Source organism: Schistocerca nitens, chromosome 1 (assembly GCF_023898315.1).
Source record: "Schistocerca nitens isolate TAMUIC-IGC-003100 chromosome 1, iqSchNite1.1, whole genome shotgun sequence".
Taxonomy (NCBI): Eukaryota; Metazoa; Arthropoda; class Insecta; order Orthoptera; family Acrididae; genus Schistocerca; species Schistocerca nitens.
The window spans coordinates 893641921-893659211 of record NC_064614.1 but is presented as its reverse complement, the minus strand read 5'-3'; the positions used below and the strand labels follow the sequence as shown (position 1 = coordinate 893659211).

Here is a 17291-nt window from a genome sequence, read left to right as displayed (position 1 = left end):
ACAATAACAGTTATTATGTAAGGTTATTCAGTGTGTACCATAACATTTGAAATCCATGTTTTTGCTATCTATTTGTAGATGCATTAGTTGCCATGGAAAGAGCTATGAAACGTGATAACATTGAGACCAATGATAGACAGCTGGCATGTGCACATATTATGTCCCCAGAGGGTCAGGATTACCTCAAAGCTATGGCTGCAGCTGCAAATTTTGCGTGGGTCAACAGGAGCTCAATGACATTTCTCAGTCGGCAGGTAATTCATTAAATTATTGTAGAGATTAAGTTGATGGAAAAATTCTAATTGGAATATAAACATTGGTCTGAGGAAAGTGAAAATAATATAAATCAGAAGTTGAACCAAAACAGCCATCATGGAATCATTTGAAAAATAACTGATATTTTGACTGTGCATGTCGTAGTGGATTATTGTGGTAGTGATCCTGGTAACAAACAAGAAGCTAAACTTATCAATCAATTTGTGTGTGGCACTTTTATTCCAGGCTTTTGCTAAACAATTCCGGATGACACCTGATGACCTAGATATGCATGTAATTTATGATGTTTCCCACAACATTGCTAAAGTTGAGGAACATTATATTGATGGTAAACAGAAGACACTGCTGGTACACAGGAAGGTAAGAATAATAGCTATTGACTGACAGTGTACAATTTTAAGTGATTAAAATTGTAAATATTGTATGTGCTATGTAGTTAATTGTACGTTAATTTACTCCATAAGAATTCATTCTTCCTTTGTTTCAGTTGCATTTCTTTTGTAAATCATGATGCTTCATAAGTGTGTTGAAGTTTTTACAGTGTGATTCAAAGAATGTTGGTTCAACAACAGTTACACCACCACGACAAATTCTTTAAGTATTTCCAGTAAACAGTGCAAGACATATTTTGTGTTAGTCATACTTCTGATTTGTTTTACTATCAGAATTGTAAGGTGCAGGCACTAATTTCAGAATAACTGAGAAAAATTTCATTTAAGGATGAGGGTACTAAATAATTCTTGTGGAAAGGAGGATTCTGCAGTAGAAGAGTTCTGGGGTATGAGAATTGCATTCTGAATGATGAGTTTAGACTTTCTGTACAAAGGTTTGATTGATGCCTGTTTACAGTTCTTTGATTTAAATGAAAAAGCAGATTACTTACCAAAAAGTGATTCCTGGCAAGTAAAATTAGAGCTATTTTGAGGTTGTGGCGAGTTTCAGTTCAGAACATTTAGCAACATGCAGTGTATTAAAAATGCAAGGCTCCATCGAATGGGGTTCTGTGTAGATTATTATTTAGTCTACTCTTACCTATAAACAGAATGATTAAACAAAGTGCCAATCACATTTAAGGATTTAAATGTTACCATTAATACCTATTATAGATTATTTTGATGAGTATGAGCATTCTTGGAAATGTACTAAATTTATCAAATATTCCTGAACATCTTTGAACTGAGATTTATGGACCTTGGAGCTTATCTATAGGTACATTTATTCCAGAACTTCAGTGATCCATTATTTGATTACTGACAATATACTGTAATTAGATAGATAAAAAACTACTCACAAATTGGTGGTGAGTTTTACTTATGCAAGCCTTAGGGGCCAGTGGCTCTTTATAGCAGAAGGGTTGAAGGGGAAAGAAGAGGGGTGAAGGAAGAGGACTAGAGAGGTATAGGAAAAGAGGCAGAATGTGGAAAAGTACCCAAAACACTGAGTCAGAGAAGACTTACTGGGCAGGATGAGTCTTCTTTGCTCACCACATCTGGTAAGTCTCCCCTAACCTGTGGTTCTGGGTGACTTATCTGAACTCTAACACTTTTCCTAAACCTCTCCAGTTCTTTGGAATCGACATTCTTCCTTTCCCTTCAACCCTTCTGCCAGGAGCCATTGGCTCTGAAAGCTTGCATATGTAAAACCTTTCTTTTCTGTGTGTGTTCTCCTGCTAAAAGTTGGTGAGTAGAGTTACGTTGAATTATGTTATTTGATGACTGTACTTTTTTTTTAATAATTTATCAAGAGTAAACTTTCTTAGCTATCACTTGCAGATAACAGCACAGTTTCCCCTCCTTTTCTCTATCTTCTTAAGTTGTGGTTTGTTTCTTTATATACCTCACAGTGTTATGAACTCTGTGCAAAAGACAGTTGATTCCATGTAATTACTTTGGTATAAACTTTTTCAGTGATTAACATTGAGAGGATTATCAGGTAATACCATTTGTTGCATGTTGTATACTCCGCAACAAAAGTAGTTGGGATATATTAGCAATAGTCACTAGTTGATATGCATACTGTAATTAAAATGAATTATGGTGTATCATAATGTATATATTGCAACAATGCTGGCATCAAAACATAAGTTTCAAGTTGGCACAGAAAATGATTGGTGTGTACATTCATTTGTGACTGAAATATTTAAAACTGTTAATCCTCAAGTGGGCGCGCTAATGTATAAAGTGCGCCAACCACAGATAACATTCGAGGTGGCAGAGTGGTTCTAGGCACTACAGTCTGGAACCACGCGACTGCTACGGTCGCAGGTTCATATCCTGCCTCGGGCATGGATGTGTGTGATGTCCTTAGGTTAGTTAGGTTTAAGTAGTTCTAAGTTCTAGGGGACTGATGGCCTCAGAAGTTAAGTCCCATAGTGCTCAGAGCCATTTGAACAGATAACATTGTCTTGTACTATTACATTGGTGTTTTACAGCTGCAACCAAGTATCTGTTCCTTCTTTATTGCTTCAGTTAACACAGTGATAAGCTGTGTTGTCATATGTCCAAGTGAGCATCAGTAATATAAAATAAACAGTGAGCTAAGTGAGAAAAATTTACAATCCATGCAAAAAAAGTGCCCCAGATTTGGAGTTAGCTGCACAATACCACAACAAGGCAGTTGTCTAAGAGGTAGTTAGTAATAAAATAAGTGGTTGGCTGGGATGTGTTGCAACTGCACTGTTCAGTGATTCAGGTGGATCATTAGTATGAGGTGACACTTGTACATGGCAACAAAGTGATATAATGAAAGTTTATTTCATTATTGTTTAATTAAACAGTGCTTTAACTAATCTAATGAAAGTTTATTTTACTATTGCTTAATTAATCAGAGATTAAACTGTGATTCCTACCACACATGTTCACCTTCATAACATAAAAGACAGCTATTCTACACATGTGTACCTAATATGCCATGTGCCCACTTTTTATGGAAGATGGTGCAGCTGCTCAAGGGTTAAAGGCCACTGGCAAGGAACATGCAGTGAGAATTAAAACTGTAGTAGGTTTACATTACTTTTATCATATAACAGGTTTGGATGATTGCATAAAGACGCTGTGTAGAAAGTGGTGGTATGGATGCCGGAATGCAACTGGACTGCCAACAGATACTTGAAATAGAAAACTTGGGGTACTGAAGGTTATTTGGGAGACTAGGAACATAATATGCCCAAAGACTTTGTACTGCTTGGAATAAAATCAAACTGATTAGTATTAATGTTACTTACACTGATTGGACAAATTCTGCAGAAAACTTTTTAGAGATATGCAAAATACGAAATGACTCGTTCCTGTCAATAACATACACATTAAAAAATCTGTGCTACTATGAAGGAGATGCTTATTTCAAAAACTGGTTTCATTTAATGGCAGTGTTTGCTGCTCTAACGACAGTGAATGGGAATTAATAATTTGCAAGTAAATAAAGTTGTATTAGAAATGTCTCTGTATCCTAAGGAGAACCTGACTTTCACTCTTCTCCCATCACATCCTGAAAGCCATGGATCATGTCCTTTGCGGATGCAGTATTTTTTGATGTTCGTAAAGTGTTAGTGTTGGTTCCAATCCAAGGGTGTCAAACAAAATTTGTGACGGGTTTAAGGATTTCTTGGTACAGAGATCACTTGTTATCTTGGATGTTGTGTACTAGAAACATGTGGATGTAGTGTGAGGTGTATCCCAGGAAAATGAATTGGATCCTTTGCTGCCAGTATAGTGTATTTATTACCTGTCAGTTAATACTATTAGTAACTAGAAACGTTTTGCTATTATAAGTACTAACAGAAAAAAATGGCACTAATACTCAAACTTCGACAGGTTAAAGTAATCGTTGTTCAGGTGGCTCTATAAAGAAAAATGGGGATATAAAAAGTGCTCAGATCATTAGAATTTCACTTTCATGGTCCTTAAGTGGAATGTAAAATTGAGAAAGCAGAAGTTTTTCTGAAATTCTAGTTTTCTAATTTATCACACAGTGTCTGACAAGAACATTTTCTTCCAAAGATTTCAATTTGTGTTCCCTTAACATCTCTGGTATACTTCCATATGATCTGTACTGAAATGTTAGATCCTAGCAGTGCACCTCTCTAACCAATCTGTGTATACTGCCATGTCTGCGTGGTAAGGACTCAAAGGACTGAAATATTGGGACACAACTTAAGAAATGGGTCACTTTACAACTTTGTGTAAAGTTTCCATTACAGGTGCCCCACTTTCACAGAATCTTAGCAACAAACAGTTGACTTCTGTACAGTCAACGTAATTTGTTCTTACCCCCTTCTTTTTGCTTTGTGGTATTACCCCTAGTTAGTTACACAATACGGTAGGACATGAATTCTACTTTGAGCAAAATAGCACCGCGCAAAAAGTTAGTCGGCTCCAGAGGGCAACTCTTCGATCTACCCCTTCTTCTGGTCAGGTTGCACCACAAATTTCTTTTCCCCTCACTTCTGTAAAGTACCACCTCATTAGTTACATGATCTGTCCATCTAATCTTCATCATTCTTCTGCAGCTTCACATTTCAAAAGCTTCTAGGGCTCATCTAAACTGATAACTGTCCATGTTCCACTTTGATATGTGGCTACACTACATACAAATACTTCCAGAAAGGACTTCCTAACACTTAAATCAATATTCAGTGTTAACAAATTTCTCTTCTACAGAAACACTTTCCTTGCAATTGCCAGTCTACATTTCATATCCTTTCTACTATGGCCATCATCAGTTATTTTGGTGCTCATGTATCAGTAAGTTTGGTGTTCGTGTAGCAAAACTCGTCTGCTGCTTACAGTCTCGTTTCCTAATCTAATTCCTTCAGCACCACCTGATTTAATCAATCTTAATTCCATTATCATTTTGCTTTTGGTGACAATCATCTTATATCCTCCTTTACAAGACACTGTCCATTCCGTTAAACTGCTGTGCAAAATCCTGTTCCATCTCTGAGAGAATTAAAATTTAATCGGAAAACCTCAAAATTTTTATTTCTTCTCCCTGTATGTTAATTCCTACCCAGAGTATTCTTAGGTTTTTTACTGCTTGCTCAGTGTACAGAATGAATAAGATTGAACCCCCCCCCCCCCTTACCTCCCTTACGGGTCTGGGGGCTAGAATAGGCCCGAGGTATTGAGATCTTTAGCCCACTTTCTCGTCGTCGCATTGCAGTTCTGCCCATTCTTCATATCTTGAGCGGGGACACCTTCCTGGGTGCATTTTCCATTATGCGCTATGAAGTGTGTGTTTCTGCATCGACAATGACCATGGACGTCTTTGCACCTGATATCCAGCATGGTAGCCAGTCCGTTGTGGTGGGGCTGCCATGTACCCTGTTGGTTGTACCCCCTGACCACACAGGGATCGCTCTGCCGATGCCTGCGCCGTTGACTCCCCACGTATGCTAAGGGGTAGATGCCCATCCCCCTGGGGCATCAGGACTCCCGGCAATGGCCATCCTGCCAGGTGGCCGTTACTGCGGCTGGGTGGCGCCTGTGGAGAGGGCCCCTGGTAGGAGTGGGTGGCATCGGGGCAGATGGCACGCATTGAAGTGTAGTCCATCATATCTTGCTGGTGGTGAAACACCAGCAGTCTCAAAGCAAAAACGAGCTTAATTCAACCCACAGAAGTACGACCCCAAATGGTTCTGCTCCCTGGTCACACCATGGGAGGAATGTCAGGCTAAGGTTGGCAGCAGATCTTATTCGTCACGATACCTTGTATGTTCAAGAGCTGATGGGGAATCTTTCATGATGATGAATCCTAAGTTTTTTGTTGAGCATTTAGAGGACAAGTTCAGGGAGGTGGAGGGCATGTCCAAAATGAGATCTGGGTCAGTCTTGATCAGAACAGCATCGTCTGCCCAGTCCCGGGAGTTACTCAATTGTGACAAGCTGGGGGATGTTTCTGTAACCATCACGCCCCATAAGAGATTAAATATGGTCCAGGGTATCATATTTCACAGAGACCTTTTTAGTATCCCACCTGGAAGGCGGCACGTGGATCTGCTCTTGAAAACTGAAGTGTAGGCCGAATGTAGGAAGCTAGGAGCAGCAGGTGAGGTACTGCAATTAGGTTATGACTCTTTTACTTAACTTTGTGTACAGATGAGCACATCGTTGCAAAGCCGTTCATCCATCAAATCTAACAACATCTAGAAGTTACAAAGATAAAATCTGTAGTGGCTCACCCACTATGAAATAGGAACAGTGTTGCTTGGTTGTCTCCTCGGAATCAACTGGGCTGAATATGGAGCGGCGCTCGTACAGCTGCACAGCACCGGCTAGGGGGCACTGTCGTTGGTGTCGGTGTCGTAATGCCAACCTAAGAACTTGCACCTATGCCGTGGCATCTTAGCTATCGATACCACAACCTTCTTTTGCAGTCCGACGACGAGCTGCATGCCAATTTAGAGTGGCGAGGTGTACATTTGTCCGGCGTGTCCACCAGGGTCCGAAAGATAAGCAGGTTGTCACCGGTACCATCATCTTGGCCTTTGAGGGTGACACAGTGCCCGAGAAGATCAAGGTGATAGTCTACCAGTGTGATGTAAAGCCCTATATCCCTCCCCCGATGCGGTGCTTTAAATGATGGAAGTTCGGCCATATGTCTTCCCACTGTACTTCCAGCATCACATGCTGAGATTGCGGATGCCCGTCACATCCCAATACTCCATGTGCCCCGCCTCCCATCTGTGTCAACTGCGGAGAGCACCATTCGCATTGCTCGCCTGACTGCAGGATTCTCCAGAAAGGAAGGAAAATTATGGAGTAAAAGACACTGGACCGACTGACCTACACTGAGACTAAGAGGAAATTTGAACGCTTGCATCCTGTGCGTATGACATCCTCTTACACCGCCGCTACAATAGTTCTGGCACCATCAGCTCTGCCAACCCAGGTCACCTCTCAGAACTGGTAGACTACACCTGCCCCTCCCTGTTGCTCCTGCACCACCTACCTCGGGAGCAAACACACACACACACACCCCCCCCCCCCCCCAACCATCGGGGATGTCCGTCCCCACTTCTAAGCCGGAGAAGCGTAAGTCTTCTTCGGCTTCTCTTGCTAGGAAGGGGTCCCTTAGGTCACTCCCTTCCCAGGTTACTTCTAGGGGGAAATATGACACCTGCCAGTGGCTGAAGAGCCCACCAGTGAAGTCCTTCCAGCCAGGGAAACCCAAGGAGCAGCAAGAGAAATCCAAAAAGAAAACCCCTAACACCAAGGAAATTGCAGTGGCACCCACACCACCACTACCTACCGGCTCTGCGGCTGAGAATGGGGTGGAGATTTTGGCGTCCGCTGAGGATCAAATTCTCGCCCGACACAATGGATATAGACTGCTCAGGCAATAAATTGGTGGCAGCAGGTGACTCTGAGGCGTAAATTGCCTCATTGAATGTTCCATGCTTTCCCTGTCTCATTATGTCATCCTCCAGTGGAATTGCAGTGGTTTTTTCCACCGCCTGGCTGAGCTGTGGCAACTGTTAAGCTTTACACATGCTTTCTGCATTGCTCTCCAGGAAACCTGGTTACCAGCAATGCGGACCCCTGCCCTCCGTGGCTATAAGGGATATTACAGGTACCCAAGCGATTATAATAAAGTGTCAGGTGTAGTTTGCGTTGATGTCCTAAGCTCGGTTTGTAGTGAACATGTGCCCCTTCAAACCCCTCAAGCTGTGGCTGTCAGAATAAGTACGACGCAAGAAATAACTGTCCAGATGGTGCAGTACCCCTGAATGTATTAACTGCACTGACTGATCAATTCCCTATATCTTTCCTGCTTCTGGGAGATTTTAATGCCCATAATCACTTGTGGGGTGGTACCATGCTTACTGGCCGAGGCAGAGATGTCGAAACTTTACTGTCGTAATTCGACCTCAGCCTCTTAAATACTGGGGCTGCCATACATTTCAGTGTGGCTCATGGTAGTTACTCGGCCATTGATTTATCAATTTGCAGCTCAGGACATCTCCCATCTATCCACTGGAGAGCACATGACGACCTGTGCGGTAGTGACCACTTCCCCATCTTCCTTTCACTGCCCTGGCGTCAGGCACATGGACGCCTACCCAGATGGGCTTTAAACAAGGCGGACTGGGGAACTTCCACCTCTGCTGTCGCTGTTGAATCTCCCCCACACGGTAATATTGATGTGATGGTTGAGCAGGTGACTAGTACAATTGTTTCTGCAACAGAAAACGCGATCCCTCGCTCGTTAGGGTGCCCGAGACGTAAGGCAGTCCCTTGGTGGTCGCCGGAAGTCGCTGAAGCAATTAAGGAGCATCGGCAAGCTCTACAGTGGCATAAGCAGTACCGTTCCCTGGAGCACCTCATAGCCTTTAAACAGTTCCGTGCCTGTTTTTGCTACCTTTTCTAACAACGGAAGGAGTGTTGGGAGAGATACATCTCCGCCATTGGGTGCCACACGTCACCTTCCCAAGTCTGCGCAAAGATCAAAAGTCTTTTCGGGTACCAGACCCCAACAGCTGTCCCCAGTGTTACCATAAATGGCGAGTTACGTACCAACGCAAACAAGATTGCCAAGCACTTGGCTTGTGCCTTTGCGTCAGAGAATTACCCCCCAGCATTTCGCACACTGTCGGTGGCTGGAAGGGAACGTCCTCTCATTCACTACACACTGCAATGAATCCTATAACACCCCATTTACAGAGTGGAAGCTTCTCAGTGCCCTTGCATATTGCCCAGACACAGTTCCTGGGCCTGATTGCATCCACAGCCAGATGACTCAACATCTCTTCATCTGACTACAAATGACATATTTTCGTCATCTTCAACCGGCTCTGGTGCGAGGCGTCTTTCCATCGCAATGGCGGGAGAGCACCATCATTCCGGTGCTCAGACCCAGTAAAAACCCACTTAATGTGGATCGCTATCGGCCTTTCAGCCTCACCAGCGTTCTTTGTATGCTGCTAGAACGTACAGTATGTCGGCGGTTGGATTGGGTCCTGGAGTCACGTGGCTTGCTGGCTCCATGTCAGGGCGGCTTCCACCAGTGTCGCTCTACCACTGATAATCTTGTGTCCATAGAGTCTGCCATCCAAACAGCCTTTTCCAAACGGCAACACCTGATTGCCATCTTTTTTGACTTAAAGCATACGACACGACTTGGCAACATCATATCCTTGCCACATTGTATGAGTGGGGTCTCTGGGGATCACTCCAGATTTTTATCCAAAACTTCCTGTCGTTCTGTACTTCCGTGTCAAAGTTGGTGGCTCCCATAGTTCCATCCATATGCAGTAGAATGGAGTCCCACAGGGCTCTGTATTGAGTGTCTCTCTATTTTTAGTGGCCATTAACAGTCTAGCAGCAGCTGTCAGGCCCTCCATCTCACCTTCTCTGTATGCAGACAACTTTCGCATTTCGTACTGTTGCTCCAGTACTTTTGTTGCTGAGCGGTGCCTCCAGGGAGCCATCCACAAGGCGCAGTCATGGGCTCTAGCCCATGGCTTTCTAGTTCTCAGCCGCAAAGTCATGTGTCATGCACTTCTGTCGGCATCGTACCGTTCGTCTGGAACCCGCACTTTACCTTAACAACGATCCACTCACTGTAGTGGAGACACATAAATGCCTAGGACTGGTTTTCGACGCATGATTGACTTGGCTCCCTTATCTTTGTCAGCTTAAGCGGAAGTGCTGGCAGCACCTCAATGCCCTCCATTGCCTGAGCAACACCAATTGGGGTGCAGATTGGTGTAGGCTGCTGCAGCTCCACAGAGTCCTTGTCCAATCCGAATTGACTGTGGGAGTGTGGTTTGTGGTTGAGCAGCGCCTTCAGCATTGCATTTACTCGACCCTGTGCACCACTGTGGGGGTTCGATTAGCGACAGGAGCTTTTAGGATGAATCCGGTGACCAGCGTACTGGTGGAGGCTGGTGTCCATCACTGCAGATCAGATGTGTGCAACTGCTCGCCAGTTATGCAGCACACACTCATAGTTCCCCTGAGCATCCGAATTACTGTCTCCTTTTCCTGCCCACCGCAGCCCATCTCCCGCGTCGGCATCCCAGATTGGGGCTAGCAATTACGGTTCGCATGCGGTCCCTTCTCTCCGAACTGGAGTCATTCCCTTTACCACCTCTACTTGTGGTCCGTTCACGTATGCCTCCATGGTGTACGCCTCGGCCGCAGCTTCGTATGGACCTTTTGCATGGCTCTAAGGACTCTGTTAACCCCGCCACTCTCCGCTGTCACTTCATCTTGATTCTTGACTTGTTCCGTGGCTGTGAAGTGGTTTACAAATGGCTCTGAGCACTATGGGACTTAACATCTGAGGTCATCAGTCAAAGTGGTTTACACCGACAGATCAATGGCTGATCATCACATAGCCTTTGCATATGTTCATGGAGGAAATATTGAGCATCGCTCCTTGCCAGTTCGTTGCAGTGTTTTCACTGCAAAGCTGGCGGACATATCTTGTGCTCTTGAGTACATCCGCTCATGCTCTCGCGAGTTATTTCTCCTGTGTACTGACTCAATGAGCAGCCTACAAGCTATCGACCGGTGATACCCTCGCCACCCGCTGGTAGTGTCAATTCAGGAGCCCATCTATGCCCTGGTATATTCCCGCCGTTCTGTGGGGTTTGTGTGGACCCTAGGACACATCGGAATCCCTGGCAACGAACTTGCTGACAGGCTGTCCAAACAGGCGATGCGGAAACCGCTTCTGGAGATAGGCATCTCCGAAGCTGACCTGGGTTCTGTCTTACACTGCAGGCTTTGGGAGACGGAATGGCATAACAGCACGCACAACAAACTGTATGTCATTAAGGAGACTATGAATGAGTGGAAGTCTTCCATGCAGGCCTTTTGCAGCAGGGAATCTAGCCACTCTGCAGCAGACTTTTAACTTTCCCAGCACCCTGCCTTCTGTGTTGGGCAACAGTGCCTCCACAGCAACTTTAGTTTTATGTTTTATCCATGAGAGTGGGTCTTATACTTCTATGTAGGTTTTAGCGCATGTCCTTAGTCCCTCTGTGTCCTCCACCCTAGTGGTTTTAGGGTGGAGGTTTTAATGTGTTGCAGAGTGGCTGCCCTTGCCTTTTTATTCTCTTGGTTGGCCAGCCACTGTAATCTGCTTTCATGTTTTACTCTCTTCTGTTTCTAGCATCCTTCTGTTTTCTCATCCTTTTTTGTTCCTTTTAGTGTTCATTGTCTTCCCTTCATTCTTGTGACTTTTCCTTTCTTTCCGTTTTGTGTTGTATGTTTTGTCAATTTTATTCTCACACTTGTGGCATTGTTTTATTAGGAACAAGGGACTGATTACATAGTTTGGTCCCTTCTCCTGCCTTTAAACCAACCAACCAACCTGATGCAGCCCATTCTTCCTTCCTGGACTGTTTCCCTCTGTTTCCCCACTCCTTCCCCTGCCTCAGTGTTCTTACTTATGTCAGCCTGGCTATGTATCATGTTTCCTATATTTCTTGCACATTTGTTCCCCTTGCCTTTTCTTTTCATCCTTCTGTTTTGATGTTCTTTCCCCTCTTTTGGGGTTTGACCTCCACTGCTAAATTTTCTCTTCGTAGTGTGAGCCATTTGGCAAAGTCCCTCCTGAGCGTCTGCGACGTACACTCCTCTCCCACCTTCCTTCTGTCTTCCTTCCCTGACATAGCACTGTCTGCCTCAATAGGTCACCAGCACATTATATACCCATCTGATTCAGCCTCCTGACAGTAAAGTGATCACACTTGTCGTACCTGAGCTGTTGCCTCTCAACATTTACCTAAGAGTGGTTGCTTTTATTCTGGAGCATTGGAACCCCTGCCAAAGGCCACCTTACCAGACAGCCCTTTGTTATGGCTGGGTGGCGCCCGTGGCGAGAACCCCAGATCAGAGTAGGTAGCATCAGAGCAGAGGTTTTGCATATGAAATGTATCAATTGAGTGTTCTCCTAAGGCTCTCTCTTAAAGTGATAATGGATCATTGAATGCTGCTTCACATGACTGTGTCTCCTATCCTTTCCTGGATACACCCTGGGAGGAGGACCAGGCTCGCCAGTTTAAGGTGAATCACTTTCCCCACTACCTGGTCTGTACTAGGACAGATGGGCATATGTTCACTGCCATATTATTTTTTGCGGAAAATATCAAAGAAAAGTTTTGCGAAGTGGAGTCTCTATGTGAGATGTGGTTGAGTTCCCTATTGATCAAAACATCATCTGCCTCTGTCTGCAGCTCCTCCTGCTGGTCATCACCTTGGCCATGCCCCGGTATCCATTACATCTCACCAGTCCTTGAAAATGATCCAGGGAGTCATTTCTCATAGGGACATCATCCTTCAAGCTAATGAGGAACTCCGCATCAATCTGGAAAGACAGGGTGCTCATTTTGTTCAGCGTGTGCAGAGGGGTCGAAGGACAACCACACTGATACCATTGCCTTTATTATGGTGTTTGAGGGAGATTCTCTAACAGAGGAGGTCAAGGTTGTGTGTCTCCTGTGTGATGTGAAGCCATACATCCTGCCATTCATGAGGTGCTTTCAGTGCTTGCGGTTCCGGCACATTGTCCAGATATGTGGTGGCTGTGAAAACTCAGTCCATGAGGAGAGCTCCCATGTTTCGCCAACCATGTGTGTAAATTGTCGAGACTGTAACTCACCAAGCTCACCAGATTACCCAGCATATAAGAAAGAAAAGGAGATTGAAGAGTATAAGTCTCTGGATCATTTCTTAGGCTTGTCAGAAATTTGACAGACTTAGCCATCTGCTGATGGCTTCTACTTTTGCCTCTGTTATGACCTTTCCCCAGTCCTGTCCCCCTCTCCTCTCCACCTCGCCTGTGGTTCTCATACCCTCCCATTTGAATGCTGCATCCCCCCCCCCCCCCCCCACCACCCTGCTGAAGAAGTGCTCTGCATCTTTGGTGTCTGCTGGTGATTGGGCTCCCTTCTGGGACCCCTACCCCTGGTGTCACACAGTCTGCGTGCCCCAAGGTCGTCCGCTCTTTTTTCATTCCGGATCGTGCAGTGTCCTGCTCTTACTTTGTGATCTGCTTTCTCAACCTATGAATGAGAGGAAGAAGGAATGCAAGTCTCAGGACAATACCTCCCTCCTCCTATCTGGTGCCCCGGAGGTGCCATTTGCCCCTCACAACCCAAGCCTGACATCTTATTTATAGATGTCACCCCATTGTCATTGGTGACGGACGGTGACCTGGTGGTGTGATTGGCTCTAGCCTATTTTCCTCTCATTTGCATACCCTCTCCATGATTATGCAATGGAACTGTAATGGATATTACTGTCATCTCCCAGAGTTGCAGTCCCTTATTGCCTTTTACTCAGCAGTTTGTGTTGTTCTCCAGGAATGCTCACTCACCAACCCTTCGTGCGTTCCATGCTTTGTTGTAATTGGGTCAGTCTGTTGAGGGATTCTGATGGCATCTGCATGTTGGTCCATACAGATATTTTTAGTACATCAACCCACTTCAAACTCCATTGGAAGCAGTTGTCCTTAAGGTCCACTTGGACTGTGCTGTCATGGTTTGCATTCTCCTTATCCCTCCAGGCAGGCCACCTACACCTCCTGCCCTAACTGCCCTCTTTAAACAACTCCCTCCTTCCTTCTCCTCCTTGGAGACTTTAATTCCCATCGCTCTTTGTGGGGCAGTGCTTCAATATCTAGTTGGGGGCTCTTCATTGACAGATTTCTTGTGGACCACATCCTGCACTTTCTTAATGATGGTTCCCCAACTCAGTTTAGTTCCACATACAGCAATTTTTCTTCTATTGATCTTTTGTTCTCTTTGCCGTCTCCTCTTCCTTCCTTAGCTGGTGCTAGTGGCCACGTCCTGCTGATTCCCTCATTTCCTTCCCATCTCCCGCTGACCATGTTTATCTGCTGGGTTTTTTATTGTGCTGATTGGCCTCTATATACCTCCCAGGTCGTGTTTCAATCTTCTTTGTCAAGTTGTTGTTGAAGTCATCCGTGATCTGACTGATAAGATGATCTGTGCTGTGTGTCAGTTCATTGGTGTTTTGGTGGAACATGGCCATTGCTACTGCTATCTGTGATCATCATTGCGGCTTGCAACGTCTTAAGGGGCACCTGTCCTCTGCCGCTATCACCTTTCAGCATCTTCATGTCAAAACCTGTTACTTAATCAAACAGAGCAAATGGTTATGTTAGAAATGCTTTGTCTCCTCTCAAAGTTCTTCTGTTCCTTCATTATGGGTGTGGGCCAAACTCTGCATCTTCCACAGTTGTCAGTGGTGGTCTTCCATTCTATGGCTTGCTTTTCCAGTGGGCCTTTGTATAGATCTATCAGTTTGCAATGGCATCAGTGTCAGCGTCCTATCCAGCTAGCTGCCTCCTCCGGAAACAGCGGACTGAAGCTTCCCATTTACATTTTACTCCTTTTATTAGGTGGAATCTGGCAGTGAATCTTTTACTGAACGGGAGCTTCTTCTGGCCCTCTCTTCTCCCCACAAATCAGCTCCTTTCCCAGATTCCATCCATAGACATTTGCTTCAACACCTCAATCCTCGACAATGCCACTATCTCCTCCAGGTTTTTTACAGTATTTGGCTCAAAGGCATTTTCCCATCTCAATGGAGAGGCAGTATTGTGGTTCTTGTCCTTAAGCACGCCAAGGATCTGTCATCCCTCTATAGTTACTGGTCCATCAGCCTGACCAGTGGACCCCTGCAAGTTAGTGGAATGTATGGTGGCTCATCAGCTCAATTGGGTTCTTGAATCTCGGGAACTTTTATCCACTTACCAGAGTGGGTTACATGAGACTGTCTCAGAAACATCGTCTGCTTCAATTGAAAACTGCAGTTTGGCAGGCCTTTTGTCGCCGCCACCATCTTGTCACAATTTTCTTTGAGCTTCGTAAGGTGTAAGACACAGTTTGGCACCATCAAGTCCTCTTTTCACTCCATGAGTGGGGTCTTCATGGGGGCCCCTCTTTATTTTTATTCACTATTTAAGAGTCCGATATTTCACTGTTCTGAGCTCTCCGCAAACCGAGGCGAATGTTGTTCCACAGGGCTCCATTCTTAGTGCCCTACTTTTCTGATTGTTATTAATAGACTTGGGCCTCTGCCAGGCCATTGGTCACCCTTGCTCTATGTTTGGATGATTTCTGTATTTTGGCTACCTCCCATTCGGTGGCCTCTGCAGAACGACGGCTCAGGAGTGCCATCCGGTGTGCTTCACGTGGAAACTCTCAAATGGTTTTCAGTTCTGCGATTCTGCCGACATACTACCATTAACCCTGATTAGGAGCTCTACCTTAATGCCCAACACGTGACCATGGTCTGTCAGTTCCATTTTTTGGGTCTTCTTTTTGACAACAAACCTAGTTGGTTGCTTCAAATCCATCATCAGAAGGTTAGCTGTTTCCTTGTCCACATCTCGTGGAGTGTGGATAATTTGACCCTTCTCCACCATTACCAGGCATTAGTTCTGTCCTGTCTGGACTTTGTTTGTAGAGTTCATAGATCAGATGCCCTTCGATGCTGCTTCTCTTGGATCTGATTCATTATCATATCATCTGGTCAGTCACCAGTGACTTTCGCACTAGCCCTGTTTGTAGCCTTCTGGTTTGATTTTGTTATGCGATCTCCTTGTTTCCTATGTCATCACTATCCACTCTTCCCCTCCTCACCCCCTCCTACTCTACTGTATTCTTTTCACAGCTTCGGGCTGCCTGCTTGCTACCTGCCATCGGATGGGTTTACTGGTAGCGCTTTGCCATGCTTCTGTCATGACTTCAATCTCTCCTCCTTGTCCTCTTACCCCCATTCTCACCCAACCATCATCCCCTAGTTAGTTCCCCAGCCACGGATTCAGCTGGATCTCTTACGGGGCTACAAAAGCCTCCTTTGCTCCAATGGTGTTCGGTTGTTTGTTCCGAACGCTCTTATGAGAGTTTAAAGATGCCATTTTTTTCACACTGATGGCTCTAAATCTGCCAATCATCTGGGATATATGCCTTTACATCTTCTGTTGGCATGGAACACCATCTCTCGTCTGTCATGTATTGTGTGTACTGCAGAATTCATGGCCATCTGTCAGTCTGTCTACTTAATTAAATGGTCCTCCCTAAGTTTTGTTTTGTATAGACTCAGTCAGTGGCCTTCAGGCTATCACTTGTTTGTTTTCCCACCATCTCTTGGTCTCTGTTATCCATGACAGTCTTGCTGATATTGGAGATTCTGCTTCCTCGGTCAAATTCCTGAGAGTTCTTGGCCACATAGATATCCCAGGTAGTGAACTTGCTGTTCATCTGGCTGGGGGGTGGCTCTTAACCCCATTCTCAGTGACCCCTCTGGGGGTGGATTTGCAGTTTAAATCAAACACCCTTTTGCTCAATCATGGCTCACTCTTTGGAGGCTGCCCCCACCCCCCGCGTCCCTTTCTCATAAACAAACTTCGCAACATGAATGGGACTCCCGCCATGTGGCGTTCTTCCCTCTGCCTCTCCCAGCGAGAATCTACCATCCTCTGCTGCTCTGTTACTCAGTAGTGACCCCTCCCCCCCCCCCCCCCCCTCCTTTTTAGTTGCGGGAATCCATTCACGATGATAAATATTTTGCTATACCGCCTCTTCCTTTCGGCCCTTCGCACTAAATGTGCCCTCCAAAATTCCTTGTCTCATGTGTTAGCAGACAACTGTTGCATGGTTTCATCTGTCCTCAGTTTCCTTCACAAAAATGGTTTGTCCTATCGAATATAAGCTCTTGAATTTTACTCTGGAATTTGAGTCCCTTAGTTAGTGGGGCATTGGTTGTGAGGGCCTCGACCTTGCATCCACACTAGACAGGTTCTCCTTGTGTTTTCCCTACAGTTTGTCTGATCTTTTGTACTGTTCTGTTTCCCCTTTTCTTGTGTCTTCTTCCCCTGGTGTTCTCCCTCTTGTATCGTGAAAAATGGTATAGTGCAGGTGCCACATAGCACGTCATGTTTCTGGGGCACCCCTGCTCTCCTCATTTCCACCCACACATCCACTTCCCTCCTGTTCTTTCCTTTTCCTCCTGCACTGATCTGTTTTCCTTTTGTTC

At 45.1% G+C, this 17291-nt stretch overlaps 1 protein-coding gene across 1 annotated transcript in view; it reads left to right on the top strand.

The window, feature by feature from the left end:
• Positions 1 to 17291, top strand: part of LOC126192070 (RNA-splicing ligase RtcB homolog) — a 71751-nt gene that overhangs the window by 20666 nt on the left and 33794 nt on the right. The window contains exons 6-7 of the mRNA XM_049932576.1: positions 79 to 254; positions 502 to 636. Coding sequence (XP_049788533.1) covers positions 79 to 254; positions 502 to 636 — 311 coding nt within the window. The remainder of the gene's footprint in view (positions 1 to 78; positions 255 to 501; positions 637 to 17291) is intronic.